The following is a 13,912-nucleotide window of genomic DNA, read 5'->3' as shown; positions in this document are numbered from 1 at the left end:
GTTTAAGACATATGATTCTTCTGTTACCCAGGGAACTACTTATTGGAAGGTCTCTGTTTGTCTTACTCAAACTTGTGTCTAGTGCTTAGAGGGCACATAAAGATATTTACTAAATTAAGGTGAAAACTGAATAGAACAGAAAATTCTGATTTCACATCATGTAATATTTTCACCATGCCAGATATGTATTACCACAACAACTCTTTTAATAATAAGAGCATATTGAAGGAACATTTTAAAAAATCACTAAATGCATTGATAATTAACTAAAAATATGCCAGTGTATGAAGTTTTCCTTATTTCTGATATGTTTGAAATGCACTTCCCGCTTTTAGTGTCCCTAGTTTAATTGTTGTGGAGAAACTGTCAGGTAGAGAATATTTCTTTTCAAGGGATGAGTGCAGGGGATAGTATGTACTCAATGTTTCTTTTGACTCCTTTCACAAAAGGAAGCACGTTATCAGGAAAATTACAGAGAAGCGTCTCCTAGAAGCCTTGTAATTTGAGGTAACGTACTTTTGGATGCACAAATAACAATCTCTCTCCATTCAGGCATTCAAAAGGTAACCAGACTGGCATATTGCTAATTAAATAACTCAAAGAAATTGAAACCAGTGAAGTGAAAACCAGTGTATTTTTTGTGTTAAGATTTCTCTTAGACCTACACTGATGAAATAAGATCCCTTTTGAAATGACCAGAAATTATATTTTATTCTATAATAAAATCAAGTTAAAATACTTGCAAAAATATACCACTCTTATGGGATGTGTAGAGTACTGCTTATCTTTTACATATATCCTTCAACTGGTGGGGATATTCTGAAATTTCCAAAATATTTTATTTGTCATGATTTCCTTATGGTTTGTATTTGCTATTTCTTGGTTAATAAGAACAAGTAGAGCAATTGGGGAAGAATTATAGCTACCAAATATTTCTGTTTGTTTTCATTGTGTATCATTTTAGAAAGTAAGAAAGATTAAAATGAGAAAAACTTACCCTCAAATTAGAGTTGGTAAATATCTTTGCATTTACCGTGCTATGTCCTTTTCCATTTAGAGAGGACTATATAATTATTAGAAATTTATACTCTTTCTGTCTCCTTATTGTAAGGAGGCTTGGGGGAAAAATCACCCCCAAGTGAAATACTGGCATCTCTCTGTCTCAGTCTTTAAAATCAGGATAATTTCCCCCTAGACTCAAAATGTGAAAATTATAGGGGAAATAATAATAGAGTCAATATGAAGTGATGAAAGGAATGCCCTTTCCAGATGGGTGAAAATTTAGACATCACAGGACGATTATGCAAGATCTATTTTAAATACTCCTGAAGAAGATTATTCACTTACTAATAACAGATAGGTAAAAATCACTGCAGATGCTGATTGCAGCCAGGAAATTAAAAGACGCTTACTCCTGGGAAGGAAAGTTATGACCAACCTAGATACCATATTAAAAAGCAGAGACATTACTTTGCCAACAAAGGTCCGTCTAGTCAAGGCTATGGTTTTTCCCATGGTCACGTATGGATGTGAGAGTTGGACTGTGAAGAAAGCTGATCACCGAAGAATTGATGCTTTTGAACTGTGGTGCTGGAGAAGACTCTTGACAGTCCCTTGGACTGCAAGGAGATCCAACCAGTACATTCTAGAGGAGGTCAATCCTGGGTGTTCATTGGAAGGACTGATGCTAAAGCTGAAACTGCAATACTTTGACCACCTCATGCAACGAGTTGACTCACTGGAAAAGACTCTGATGCTGGGAGGGATTGGGGGTGGGAGAAGAAGGGGATGACAGAGAATGAGATGGCTGGATGGCATCACCTACTCAATGGACGTGGGTTTGAGTGAACTCCGGGAGTTGGTGATGGTCAGGGAGGCCTGGCGTGCTGTGATTCATGGGGTCACAAAGAGTCGGACACGACTGAGCGACTGAACTGAACTGAACCATCCTTTTGTATCACTGAGAAGGAAGTATGTGTGGTACTCGTTTATTGAAACCTGTCTCTTGAGTTCAGAGCACAGGAATTTTGAAATTAATCAGAGTCTTGTTGGATGCCTACTATGTGTTATAACTCCACCATGCCCTGACATTTACTACAGATGGGAGAAGCACTCAGATTAGCTTTGCTGTCCACGTATTAACTCATTCAGTCCTCATCGCAGCCTTAAGAGATGGATATTAATGATCCCAGTTTACAGTTTGAGGAGACTCATGCATGGAGATGTTAAGGTCTTTATTCAGGGACTTTACCATGAGAATGATAGAGGTCAAGACTCAACCCCAAGAGTGTAATTTTAAAGCCAGACCTCTAAATGTATTGCCCTCTGAGATGAAGTTTACAGTTTTATTTAAATACTCACTTCATCAGAAAAAACTACTGCTATCAAACTAAGGGAAGGGGAGGAATCAGGTGCAATAATAAGTGGAAAAACAACAAAATACTGACCCATCTTCCGTTTATGAGTCCATTTTTGCTCACCTGTTGAAATTATTGTTAAGGACATTTATTTTGGTTTTGATTTTAATTTTGGATTTATTCTTTTTAAAATTTCTATTTTAAAGACATTTAATTTTCCTGGTGAAGTCACATTCTTATAAATTTTTTGAACATGCTCATTGTAATTTTTCTGTATAAAGTCCATTTGTGATAGCTACATGTACTGAATTGAATATTCATATCTATTTTCTGAGTTATTGACAGTTCTTAGTTAATGACAGACCTGGGATTTTTGATCAGAAGCCAGGCCTTGTATACGAAAATTTGTAGATATTGTGGTTGACTTGTTTACCACAGAAGGTTCACCATTTCATTTGGTAGGTAGACAGGAGTGAGACCTTATCTAAATCAGGAGCTGAGCTGACTCAGGCTGGGTTGCATGTCTACTTCTGGTCTGCTCCACTTGCAGAGTATAACCCTCCATAAGTTTCAGCTGTCTGCCAAGATGTTGACTGGGACTTTCTCTTCTTTAGCTACTCCTGTACTCTAGTTGTTTCCTTTGGTCCATCAGAGTGCAGAAGGCTCCCTTCTGCTTTGCATGCATGCCAAGTTGCTTTAGTCATGTCTGACTCTTTGTGACCGTGTGGACTGTAGCCCTGCAGGTTCCTCTGTCCATGGGGTTCTCCAGGCAAAGATACTGGAATGAATTGCCTTGCCCTCCTTGGGATCTACCTGACCCTGGAATTGAACCCATGTCTCCAGGGCAGGCGAATTCTTTACCACTGAGCCACCTGGGAAGTCCCCCTTCTGCTTTATAGAGACTTTTTTTTAAAAAAATTGTAGTTTATATTCTTAGTCTTTTTCATATGAAGTGTAAGAATTAAGCTTTTCTATACATTCTTCTGCTTCTGGTTTCTAGCCTCTTACATTCCCCAAACCCTGTGTCGCTGTAGTCCAAGAAGATTACCCAATATCTCTCTTGCTCTTTCTTCTGAGCCTTGGTCTTCTATCTACAAGATTCTTCCTTTTGCTACGAAGTCACCGATTCCCTCAGTATAAAAATAATTCCTATACTATCATCTCACTTCTCTGATGGTCTCTTTTTTCCTGAGATTATGGCTCCTCTAGTCAGGGTTACTTCAGAGGCCATCCAGTGCTTCCACCATATTTCTGAAAACTTATCCTTCAAAAACTAGTCTGTCATAATCAGAAACAGATGCCATAAATTATTTACTGAATGTCTACGTGCCAGGATAGTGCTCACTGCTGGTTATACATGGTAACGTGTGTAAAATATTTAAAACAGTTAATAACTTATATGTGTGCATTTTTATATCTGACCTATTATCTGACTCAAGAACTAATGTTCTGCTGACTAACATGGAAACATGACACATATGGTAAATTATTTTCTTAGTAGCGTACAAAATGTGATTCAGGAACTCAGGAAAGGAATGCTTAAGTTGGCCCAGATAGTTGAGTAGGAAAAGTGAGTGAGGAATGCTCCCCAGAAGAAGTATATCCTTAGGCAGAAATTTCAAAGATTGAGAAAGAGTTCAGTTCAGTTCAGTTCAGTCGCTCAGTTGTGTCTGACTCTTTGAGACCCCATGAATCACAGAATGCCAGGCCTCCCTGTCCATCACCAACTCCCGGAGTTCACTCAAACTCATGTCCATCGAAAGAGTTCAGTTCAGTTCAGTTTAGTCGCTCAGTCGTGTCCAACTCTTTGCAACCCCATGAATCACAGAAAGCCAGGCCTCCCTGTCCATCTCCTGGAGTTCACTCAAACTCACCTCCATTGAGTTGGTGATGCCATCCAGCCATCTCATTCTCTGTCGTCCCCTTCTCCTCCTGCCCCCAATCCCTCCCAGCATCAGACTCTTTTCCAGTGAGTTAACTCTTCGCATGAGGTGGCCAAAGTATTGGAGTTTCAGCTTTATCATCAGTCCTTCCAATGAGCACCCAGGACTGATCTCCTTTAGAATGGACTGGTTGGATCTCCTTGCAGTCCAAGGGACTCTCAAGAGTCTTCTCCAACACTACAGTTCAAAAGCTTCAATTCTTCAGCAATCAGCTTTCTTCACAGTCCAACTCTCACATCCATACATTAGTCAAGCATAAATTGTCATCGACTGGACCCAATATGACTTCTAAATACCCTATGTTAGTACTTAAAATATGTTTATTTCTATTAAAAGCATAAATTAATTTGAAATATTTAAAATACATTGGAGTATGTAAAAGCTATCTTAAAACTTTTAACCATGCCAATTGATTTCTCCATAGGTGTTCAAAGCAATGAATATCCCACAAATCAGGAATCCTTCTCTGCCTCCCCCAGAAAAAATGCCTGAAGCCTATTCTGCAAAGATTGCTCTTTTGGGTGCTGGGCCTGCAAGTATAAGTTGTGCTTCCTTCTTGGCTCGATTAGGCTACAATGACATCACCATATTTGAAAAACAAGAATATGTTGGTGGTTTAAGGTAATTTCTACATTTATTTCATGTTCATAATGTTAAAAATAATGGGGTAAAACAATTATGAATATTGTTGGTTTGTAATCATATAGGAACTTGAGGTTTACAGATGGTATTTTAACTGTTCTTTTTCCAAATGCTCAAATTTTGATTTCATTATTCACTTTAAATTTGCAGTTGGCTTTAAGTAATATTTATTTTAAAGTTTCTCTGTCTAGTTCTGTGAATTTAAGAAAAATCACAGCAAAATATTTTATGAGTAGAGTAACCAATCATATGAAAGCTTATTTCATCCCTGTGAATCTTTCCTTTAATGGAGATACATGTGAGTTATGCAAATTAGAGATGGGGAAACCTACTTCCACAGAATATTGGATGATTCATTTCAGTGTGTATGTAGACATGTTGTCTTGGTCATGTATTTTCATTCTCCAATCGCTTAAGTTTTGCATTTAATTACAATTAAGTTAGAGAATACTAAAAATGTTCCATTTTAATGTACATTTATGCAGTACTTATGAGTACTGCATAAGTACCATATTACTATTTTCTATTAAGCAACATCATTGTTGTAAACCAGGATTCATCACGTGAACATTTATTGCCTTGAAGATCCACACACTAGTATGGAAAATATTCACTGTGTGTAAGTGATTTTCAGATATTCATATCAGGCTTGGACAATGGATGGAGTTTATTTAAGAGAAATGGACTCTGTAGAATATATAGTGGGAAAAAGGCAGTCTTTTCAATGAGTGATGTTGGGCAAGTTGGACAACTATATGTAAGTCATTAAACTTAGAACACTTCCTCATGCCATATATATATAAATAAACTCAAAATGGCTTAAAGACCTAAATAAAGGACATGACACCATAAAACTCCTGCAAGAAAACATAAGCAAAGCATTCTCTATCTGATATAAATCTTAGGAATATTTTATTAGATCGATCTCCCAAGGTAAAATAAATAACAACAAAAATAAGTAAATAGAACCTAATCAAGCTTGAAAGTTTTTGAATAGAAAGGAAATCATCCACAAAACAAAAATGCAATGTGTGGAATGGGAAAAAATATTTGCAAACAATATGACCAACAGAGTTTAATTTTCAAAACAGCTCGTACAACTCAATGTCAAAATGAAATAAATAACCCAATCAAAAAATGGGCAGAAGACCTAAGTAAACATTTCTCTAAGAAAGACATACAGAAAGCCAATAGGCACATGTAAAGATGCTCAACATTGATACTCATTAGAGAAATGTAAATCAAAATGACAATGAGGTATTACCTCACACCAGTCAGAATGGTCATCCTTCAAAAGTCTACAGTAACAAATGCTGGAGAAGTAGTGAAACAGAGAGAACTGGTCTGCAGTCTTGGTTGGAATATTATTTGGTGGCGCCGCTATGGAAAACAGTATAGAGGTTTCTTAGAAAACTAAAAATAGAGCTACCATGTGATCCTTCATTTCCATACCTGGACAGATATCCACAAAATATGAAAACTCTAATATGACAAAAATGCATGCATCTCAGTGTTCATAGCAGCGCTCTTTACAGTAGCCAAGATATGGAGGCAACCTGTGTTCATTGACAGATGAATGGATAAAGGAGGTGCAGTAAATATATATACAATGGAATATTCAGTTCAATTCAGTTGCTCAGTCGTGTCCTACTCTTTGCAACCCCATTACTGAGCCATAAAAAGAATGAAATACTGGCATTTACAGTAACTTGGTTGGACCTAAAGATTATCACACTAACTGAAGTAAGTCAGACAGAAAAAGAGAAATATTATATGATATCACTTATATGTGAAACCTAAAAATAATTTAAATAATCTTATTTACAAACCAAGACTCACATAGAAAACAAGTTTATGGTTACCAGAGGGAAAAAGGAGGGTGAGAGAGATAAATTAGGAGCTTGGGGTTGACAGACACAAACTACTCTACCTAAAATAGATAAGCAACAATGATTTCCTGTGTATCACAGGGAACTTAATTCAATATCATGTAATATCCTATAATGGAAAATAATCCTAAAAATTATAAAATAAATGGAACTTTATAGTGGACATTATTTTATTTAGGATCATAAAAGCTAAAATTTATTTTAAGCAGACACTGGATATTCCTTAAAACATTTGATGTAAAAATGAGCAAGAATTTGCATGATGATTTGATAATATTACTGTTTATTGTTTTTTTTCCCAAGTGAGTCATTTTGAATCAGAAACTCATTGATTATAAAGATATATCCAGTTGGCATATCTGTTGCTTTACTTAGCATTTAAATTTTGATGGATCAGTTCATTTCAGTTCAGTCGCTCAGTCGTGTCCGACTCTCCGCGACCCCATGAATCACAGCACGCCAGGCCTCCCTGTCCGTCACCAACTCCCGGAGTACACTCAAACTCATGTCCACAGAGTCAGTGATGCCATCCAGCCATCTCATTCTCCGTCGTCCCCTTCTCCTCCCGCCCCCAACCTTTCCCAGCATCAGAGTCTTTTCCAGTGAGTCAACTCTTCGCATGAGGTGGCCAAAGTATTGGAGTTTCAGCTTTAGCATCAGTCCCTCCAATGAACATCCAGGATTGATCTCCTTTAGAATGGACTGGTTGGATCTCCTTGCAGTATAAGGGACTCTCAAGAGTCTTCTCCAACACCACAGTTCAAAAGCATCGATTCTTCGGCGATCAGCCTTCTTCACAGTCCAACTCTCACATCCATACATGACCACGGGAAAAACCATTGCCTTGACTAGACGGACCTTGGTTGGCAAAGTAATGTCTCTGCTTTTTAATATGCTATCAAGGTTGGTCATAACTTTCCTTCCAAGGAGCAAGCGTCTTTTAATTTCATGGCTGCAATCAGCATCTGCAGTGATTTTGGACTGACCTATTTTTTAATCAACAGATTAATAATCAGAGAATAAATTAAATCAAGTTGTAACTAAAATTTATGTTGTTTTTACATTTTATAGCACCTGTAATATATATTAATAGATATATAAATATCAATATTGGTACAATGACAATATGCTAAACTCCAAGTAAGTTAATAAAACTATTAGACTAAATCATCAAGCAAAAATATCACATAGTATGAAAACCCTTTAGAGAGGATATGAAGCTTAAACGGAAGAATAAATATCCTGATAGCCCAGAAGTAATTATTTTTCTGTATTGATGTTTCATAAGTTTTAAGGTATCACACATACTTTGTAAATTTTTCTCCTGGAAAGTAAAATACCTAACACGTTATTTTGCTGGAATTATTTAGGCTTTTATTTTAACGGCATTTTACCACAGCTTCATTAATTGGGAAAAACACAATCTATTAGCAACATATGTATAAACACTGTAGTTTTTTTCAGATATACACGTCAACGAATATGTGAGCTAGTTTAAAAAATATGAACTTAATTGTTAGGTAGCTGTATAGAAATAACCTTTTTACACTTTAATTGCATTTTCACGAGAAGCTTGAAAAGGAATTATCCTTGTTTGTGAATTATTGTGTTGACAATTTTGGTAGAAGATTTTTGTGGTTGTTAGCATCTCTATTTTTTAACTCAAATGCAGGATATGCACTTATAAATCATGTAAATTGACATGAATCTTGTGTTTCTATGTATTTCCTAAACATATTCAGTGGGACAGATTCCCCTGGGTTAATGACCAAGCATGTTTAAAAAAAAAATCTTCTATGATTTACTTTGTTTCCTTTGCCTTTGAATCTTCCCAGTCTCCAGGGACAATTAGGTCAGTTCAGTTCAGTGTGTCCGACTCTTTGCAACCCCATGGACTGTATCCCACTTTTTGCAAGCCTATGGACTGCAGCACACCAGTCTTCCCTGTCCATCAACATCTCCTGGAGTTTGCTCAAACTCATGTCCATCAAGTCGAGGATGCCATCCAACCATCTCATCCTCTATTATCCCCTTCTCCTCCTGCCCTCCATCTTTCTGAGCATCAGGGTCTTTTCCAGTGAGTCAGTTCTTCATATCAGGTGGCCAAAATATTGGAGCTTCAGCTTCAGCATCGGTCCTTCCAATGGATATTCAGAACTGATTTTCTTTAGGGTTGATGGATTTTTCTCCTTGCAGTCCAGAGACAATGTGAAGTGTTTAATAAGTCTCCTTTGTATTGTCCCATGGTAGCAGCATGTGTCACTGCTGCAGGATTATAAAAACTGACACTGGAATTTAGCGAGAATCACACTGCAATACTTTTCTACTAATTTATTTTCTCACTTACAGATGCCTCTCATTCTCTTGTATCTTCAAAGTGGCTAAAAAAGATTAAATTAGCTTTGTATTTGAAATCAATTGCTTAAAGAGGTGATGTCAAGTTTTATCTTTCCTTTTACTTTGCATCCAAACAGCATCTTTTAAACCTGGTGAAGAAGTATCACAACCAGTTTTTAAAACATCACTAAGTTGGGTAAAAATTATCCAGGACTTAATCCCTATTGCATGGCGTCACGATGGTGCCAACAAATTTGTAAAATAATCAGTAGTTTTGCTTTCCTTGAATTGTGACTTCTCCCCCACCAATATATGAGTTTTAAAAGTTTAAAGTACTTGATGTTATGATAACAAAGTTATATGAATGTGGTATTACATATAAATGTATATGTGTATATGTGTATATATGTATACTTTCTGATTTTTTTCTATTATAAAATTAATATATATGAATTATTACTTTCTGTTAGATAGTGTAATTAGAATAATAATGCCCTTTGCCTTAGCTATTTTAGATGTTATGTTTTCACTATGTCTATCGCATTTCATGTTGACTGACAATAAAGAAATAGGGTTTAGGTGAAATAGTTTTATTCATAGAAAGTATTTTGAGAACATGTGTGATGTAACACAAATTTAAAGTGTGGTACCTATATCAAAATAAACTAAAGCAAAGTTTTTTCAAAGTATAAGAATTGTGCTTTAAAAAGAAGGGAAGGAGGTTGTTTTTAATTCCATTTAGATGAAAGAGAACATATAAGAATGATATTTTTTTAAGGATATCTGAGCACTCCACTGACTGACTGTACTAAAAGATTTGTGGCCACAAGGAAAGTTTCTTTTGAAACTTTTTGTTAAAAGAGAAAATATAGAATAAAAGCTTGTGTTTAGAAGTACGACAGACTTGAGATATAACTATTCTAATAAAATTCTGTCTTCTATCCTCATATCACCTTTCTCAATGTGTAGTCTTGAGGGTAAGCTCCCTCTCTCCTGATTTTTCTTCCTTCCTTCTTTCATTCCTTCCTTCATTTTTTATTTATTTATCTCCTACTGGTCATTGCCTTAGACCATAGAGTTACAAAGGTGAATAAAGCAAAGTACCTGTTCTCATGAGAGTATATGTTCTGGTAGTGGGTGTTTAAGTCACTCAGTCATGTCTGGCTCTTTGCGACCCCATGGACTTCAGCATGCTAGGCTTCCGTGTCCTTCACTATCACTATTTTGAAGTTTTCTCAAACTCATATCCATTGAGTTGATAATTCCATCCAACCACCTCATGCTCTGTCACCCCTTCTCCTCCCGTTCTCTGTCTTCCTCAGAATCAGGGTCTTTTCCAGTGAGTATAATCGTCTTATCAGGCAGTCAAAGTATTGGTGCTTCAGCTTCATCATCAGTCCTTCCAATGAATATTTAGGGTTGATTTCCTTTAGGATCGACTGGTTGGATCTCCTTACTGTCCAAGGGACTCTCAAGAGTCTTCTCTAACACCACAGTTCAAAAGCATCAATTCTTTGGTGCTCAGCCTTCTTTACAGTCCAACTCTCAGATCCGTACATGACTACTGGAAAAGCCAGCATTGACTATACAGACCTTTGTCATTAAAGTGATGTCTCTGCTTTTTGATACTCTACTAGGTTTGTCATAGCTTATCTTCCAGGGAGCAAGTGTCTTTTAATTTCACGAATGCGGTACCTGCCTGCAATAATTTTGGAGCCCAAGAAAATAAAGTCTGTCACTGTTTCCATTGTTTCCCCATCTATTTGCCATGAATGATGGGACCAGATTCCATGATCTTAGTTTTTTGAAAGTTGTTTTTAAGCCAGCTCTTTCACTTTCCTCTTTCACCTTCATCAAGAGTCTCTTTGATGAATAGAACTCTTCAAGTTCTTCTTTGCTTTCTGCCGTAAGGGTGGTGTCATCTGCATATCTGAGGTTATTGATATTTCTCCTGGCAATGCTGATCCCAGCTTGAGCTTCATCCAGCCCAGCATTTCACATGATGTACTCTGCATATATGTTAAATAAGCAGGGTGGCAATATATAGCCTTGACATACCCCTTTCTCAATTTTGAACCAGTTCATTGTTCCATATCTGTTTCTAACTGTTACTTCTCAACCTGCATGCAGGTTTCTCAGGAGGCAGGTCAGGTGGTCTGGTATTCCTATCTCTTTAAGAATTTTCCACAGTTTGTTGTGAGACCCACACAGTCAAAGGCTTTAGTTTAATTGATGAAGCAGAAGTATATGTTTTTCTGAAACTCTTTTGCTTTGCAATATAGTTTTTCCTATATAAAGTATACAGTTTTTAGGATGCATATCACACATGCATACATACATATTCTATGATTATATAGAAAATATATATACTTCTCTATATAGTTATTGAATACATATGTATGTTTGTATGATGTACATATCAAAAACTGTATACTTTCAAATAATTTTTTATTTTTAAAGATTTTCTTCTCTTAAGACATTTATGGAATAGCTAGTAAATAGATCAACTAAATATTGTGGTAAACTTAAATGTACAGGAATTGCTTTTGATGAATTTTCTATTTGTTTTTCATTTTTTAACTTTTACATCAATTTCAACTGTTTCTGTAATAACCCATTCATATTTTGTCATGCATATAAAATGTGTATTTGCTCACACGCTTCTTATACATTATGAAAATACCCTTAGAAGAAATACTTATTCCTTTAATACTGATCAGTAACACGTGTTGCATTTTTTAAACTGCCAATTTTTCCACAAATGTTTATCTCTCTTTGTTTTAGTACTTCTGAAATCCCTCAGTTCCGGCTACCATTTGATGTAGTAAATTTTGAGATTGAGCTTATGAAGGACCTTGGTGTAAAGGTAAGTGAAAAACATAACATTTATGTATTGCTTTAAAAGAAAGGAGTAAGCTCTATATTGAAGATTAACAGCAAAATGTCACACACTTTAGGAAAGAACAATTAAAAGCTACACCAGGCAGAATCAGAAAGATGCTTCTCCTTGCTTAGGGCATTTGTCTGTCTACTGTCTGAATGCCACTAGCCTGGAAAAGGGCAATCAATAGTTCTCATCTGGCACGCCTGCATGTGATTAATTGTCTGTAAGAAACAAATTCCTAAATTGCTTTAGGGGTTCAGTGCAGCTAATAGAAGGATTTGGTTTCTTTTTTTTTTTTTTGGATTTGGTTTCTTTAATCACATTTTGTGTGTGTGTGTGTGTGTGGAAGTTATGTGAACTCTGAAGCGTTTGTATTACACACAATTTGGGACAAAATTTCTTACAGAGGTTTATTTTATTTACTATATGCATAACTCAATAGTGTTAACGTGATAATCCTTTTTCAATATAAACAGCAATTCAGCAAGCTAGAAAGTAACAATTCTGTATTTTTAATTATTTTGTGAAATAAATATTGTGTTGTACTTTTAAAGATGATCAAAACTCAATATATTTTACTTTTAGATATAGCTTTAGATATTTCCATTCTTTTGTATTATATTTAAGAATATATTCTGGCTCTTCACCTAAATTTATTGCTATTTTTGTTTCAAAACTTTTACCTTTCCATGACAGATATAAAATAATAGATTAACAAAGTATTATAAATTATATAATACATTCTTGTAAGTACATATAAAATCTGTTTTGAAAAGTGGTTATCAAACTATTCATGATTCTTGCATTTAGAAATACAAATTAAAATAACCAATAAAAAGAAAAACACTCATAACAGTATTTGTGTTTTTATACTTATAATTAATTTTATTTGGCAGTGGTTAGGTGATGAAACATGTATATAATCACCAAATGAAAAATCTTCTAGGAAATATGAAATACAAATATGCACACCTTTATAAAACTGTTCAAAATAAGCAAATGATTACTTGCTTCATGTAAATATATCCTGAAAAGTTCTTTAAATGTCTTTCACTTTGAATGCAAGTTCTTATCTAAATCTCATTAAATAAGGAAATGATTATTGAGACCTCAAAATAATATATTAGGTGATACTTGAAGATAAATCAAAAATTAATTTAAGACACATCTAAATTCATCTTATAAATAATTATAATATTGCATTCAATTTCTACCATACTGGATATGTTGCATAAAGTATGGCATACCCATTACTCTTACTAGGAAACTCATCAAGACGTACTGACATAGCAGTAGTCAGTGCGCTGAGTGCCAGAAAATGTACATTTCACCTACAGTTTTTCCCCTTCCTAATTTTATAGTCAGATAACCTTGATGAAGTCAATTAATGTCCTTCACCTTGGTCAATGTTTGTTCAAAGGGAAAAGTATGCTATTACCACTTTTATAAACATATCTGCTTATATATGCCTGAAAATATATGTGCTCTGGATATGTATAATAATCCAATAGTATGGATTGACTTTGGGAAGGTGTAGGAAGTTGTTTACCATCATTTTGTACATTTGAATTTTAAACCCTATGAATTTATTATATTATCAAGAAATAATTAGAACCCGATTTGAGGAGGTTAATACTGTCGTGTCCATCACCCAGGTTGTTTTAAAATGTGAAGGAAATAAAAGTATTCAAATTTGCTTTGTAGACAATAAATTCTGTGTACAATTCTGAAGAGAGACAGTAACAAGATTCTTTTTCAGCTTTGAGGACCGGCATCCATTGTTGAAGTACTTTCATCTTTTATGACTTACCAAACTTACCCATGAAAGGATATATCTTTTAACAAATGGTCTACTCTTGT

General features: G+C 35.3%; 1 protein-coding gene across 1 annotated transcript in view; it reads left to right on the top strand.

Moving 5' to 3' along the window:
* DPYD (dihydropyrimidine dehydrogenase) overlaps positions 1 to 13,912 on the top strand; it is a 955,731-nt gene that overhangs the window by 254,010 nt on the left and 687,809 nt on the right. The window contains exons 6-7 of the mRNA XM_055402118.2: positions 4,725 to 4,921; positions 11,953 to 12,034. Of these exons, the coding sequence (XP_055258093.2) occupies positions 4,725 to 4,921; positions 11,953 to 12,034 (279 nt within the window). The remainder of the gene's footprint in view (positions 1 to 4,724; positions 4,922 to 11,952; positions 12,035 to 13,912) is intronic.

Source organism: Moschus berezovskii, chromosome 4 (genome assembly GCF_049115385.1).
Source record: "Moschus berezovskii isolate FMDL1 chromosome 4, NW_MosBer_1.0, whole genome shotgun sequence".
NCBI lineage: Eukaryota > Metazoa > Chordata > Mammalia > Artiodactyla > Moschidae > Moschus > Moschus berezovskii.
This window is presented reverse-complemented; position numbering and strand designations above follow the sequence as displayed.